General features: G+C 36.0%; 1 protein-coding gene across 1 annotated transcript in view; it reads left to right on the top strand.

Moving 5' to 3' along the window:
- The window catches only part of pcca (propionyl-CoA carboxylase subunit alpha), a gene marked incomplete at both ends in the record, with an annotated part of 8,965 nt that extends 7,629 nt beyond the window's left edge, over positions 1-1,336 (top strand). Inside the window, 2 exon segments of the mRNA XM_014002811.1 lie at positions 912-1,052; positions 1,259-1,336. Coding sequence (XP_013858265.1) covers positions 912-1,052; positions 1,259-1,336 — 219 coding nt within the window.
- Between the last annotated feature and the right edge of the window lie 847 nt (positions 1,337-2,183).

Raw genomic sequence — 2,183 nt, 5'->3', positions numbered from 1 at the left:
GCTAAAGGTTGCCGACTCAAGTTGTAGTTAACACAGAGATGGTGTACGTTCTAGAAAAAGTTTAAAAATTGCAGAAAAAAATGCATAAAAGTAATAAAAAGTGATAATTTTTAGTAAATAGTTAAAACAGCCAAAATTCTCAGTACAACAGCTAAAAATATAGCAGGAAATTCTTTAATTAGCATAAAGAACTGTGAGGAGCACAAGTTTTCTGAACTTAGCAGAAATAATTTGTAATAGCTACAAAAAATGTGTATTTAGCATAAAGCAGCTAACTTTAGCTATAAACAGCTGAACTTTAGCTAAAATTGCAGCAAATAGCTGAATATAGCAGCAAGCATTTGTAAGAAGCTTAAATAGCACAAAATAGCAGAAACAAGTACAAAAATGTAGAATAGCAGAATCGTAATTTTAGTTAAAATAGCAGAAACAAAAGGTAAAATTAGCAAAAAAAGGTAGCTAAAATTTGCACAAGACAGTGAAAAAGAGCAGAACGAGAACAAAATGTGTAAGGGTGCTGTGAAGATTCAGAAACATTTTAAAGGATTTTAAGGTTGTTGAAAACAGCTCCATTCATTTTCTATGGGGAAAAAGTGAAATAGCTGAAATACCAAAAGTCATAGCAGACTTGTCATAAATAAGCTGAACATTTTGATATATGAATTGTTGAAATGGCACAAAAACTGTGGAACAAGTTAGATGTCGAAAAACGTATAGACAAAAAATGATCTCAATAGTGTGAATTTGTTAGATTACAAATGGCAACATTTATCTAATATTACTCTAATAATATTTATCTAATGGATCATATTTTCCTGCTACCTCCTAGTGTTAATGGCTGTAATCATTTCAACAACTGGAGCTGGGGGACAAGGTATCTGCATGTTTTTGATAGCGTTTGTTTTCTGTAGTTTAAGGTTCGGGTTTTATCCAAGCTGGCTTCAGAGTTGAACTCCTACATGCCAGAGAAAGTTGCAGAAGACACCAGCAGCATCTTGCGCTCTCCCATGCCGGGGACAGTTGTAGCTGTGTCCGTAAAGCCTGGTGATACGGTAAAATATCCCAACATGTAGATATTTACAGCAAGCCTGCAGTGTCTATGTATGCCTCTATGTAAAGACCCTTTCAGTAGCCAAGCTAACCTGAGTATAAAACCTCTTCAGTCAGTTAAAGGAAGTGCTGGWATGAGACCTGATTAATCAGATGTTTTTAGGCTTTAACTCTTGACTCTGATGCTCTCTGGTCATGTGTTTTAAAGGTTGCAGAAGGTCAGGAGATCTGTGTGATTGAAGCCATGAAGATGCAGAACAGCTTAACGGCTGTCAAACAAGCAAAGGTAACAGGTTGAAATGTGACACTTCTTACTAACTTTAACTAAGCGTGAATGGATTTTTGTAGGTCGGGWTTAATCCTTACCTGCCCAACTAAAAGAAGAAGACTCTTAATCCACATAAAACCGATATTTGCAGTTGGGAAACAAATTTGTATTTYACAGAAACATTAGAATATTAACTGKTACAGAAAGTAAGGAAATTTGTTTGTTAGATTATCTCTTTGTTGTAACTATATCTGGTACCATTGTAAAACCTGTTAATTTCCTTTTTAAATGGTGTCACATTTGTAAGGATTATGCATTGTGGGATGAGCAGTAGAGCTGATTTTGTGGGACGGGTTGCCAGGATTTATTGCCAAAAAGCATTGTTACAATAAAGAAATAATCTACCAAACATCAACTTCCTTACTTTTTGTGCTATGTTTATAATCTTTGATAATCCACAGCAGAATATTTTTCGTTTCGTCACAGATGGGATCTCATTTTCTGACCTTTATTTCAACTGTAGGCAGTGTGCTGTTTCTCATTTTCAGTTTATTTGCAAAGTAGGTGTAAAACCACACAATAAMATCATCAAACCAATTCTGTAGTGTACTGAGGCCACTACAATGTGTTGCACAAATATTCCACCAAACAACACTGAGTGGGTAAGGAGGGTTTTAGTCTGAGGAACCTCCAGGAGTCTAAAGATAAGGCAGACAATTTGAAACTTGCCAAAAGGCATATTGCAGACTCCCCAAACATGTGGCAAAGGAGCTGATGAGAAGAAACGTAATGTTTTGCATATAACTACTGTTCCCTGAAGGAAAGGAACGAGGTACAACACATCATGTATGGGAAACCACGCCCC

This window comes from Austrofundulus limnaeus, unplaced genomic scaffold (assembly GCF_001266775.1).
Source record: "Austrofundulus limnaeus strain Quisiro unplaced genomic scaffold, Austrofundulus_limnaeus-1.0 Scaffold0, whole genome shotgun sequence".
NCBI classification, from domain to species: Eukaryota; Metazoa; Chordata; class Actinopteri; order Cyprinodontiformes; family Rivulidae; genus Austrofundulus; species Austrofundulus limnaeus.
This window is presented reverse-complemented; position numbering and strand designations above follow the sequence as displayed.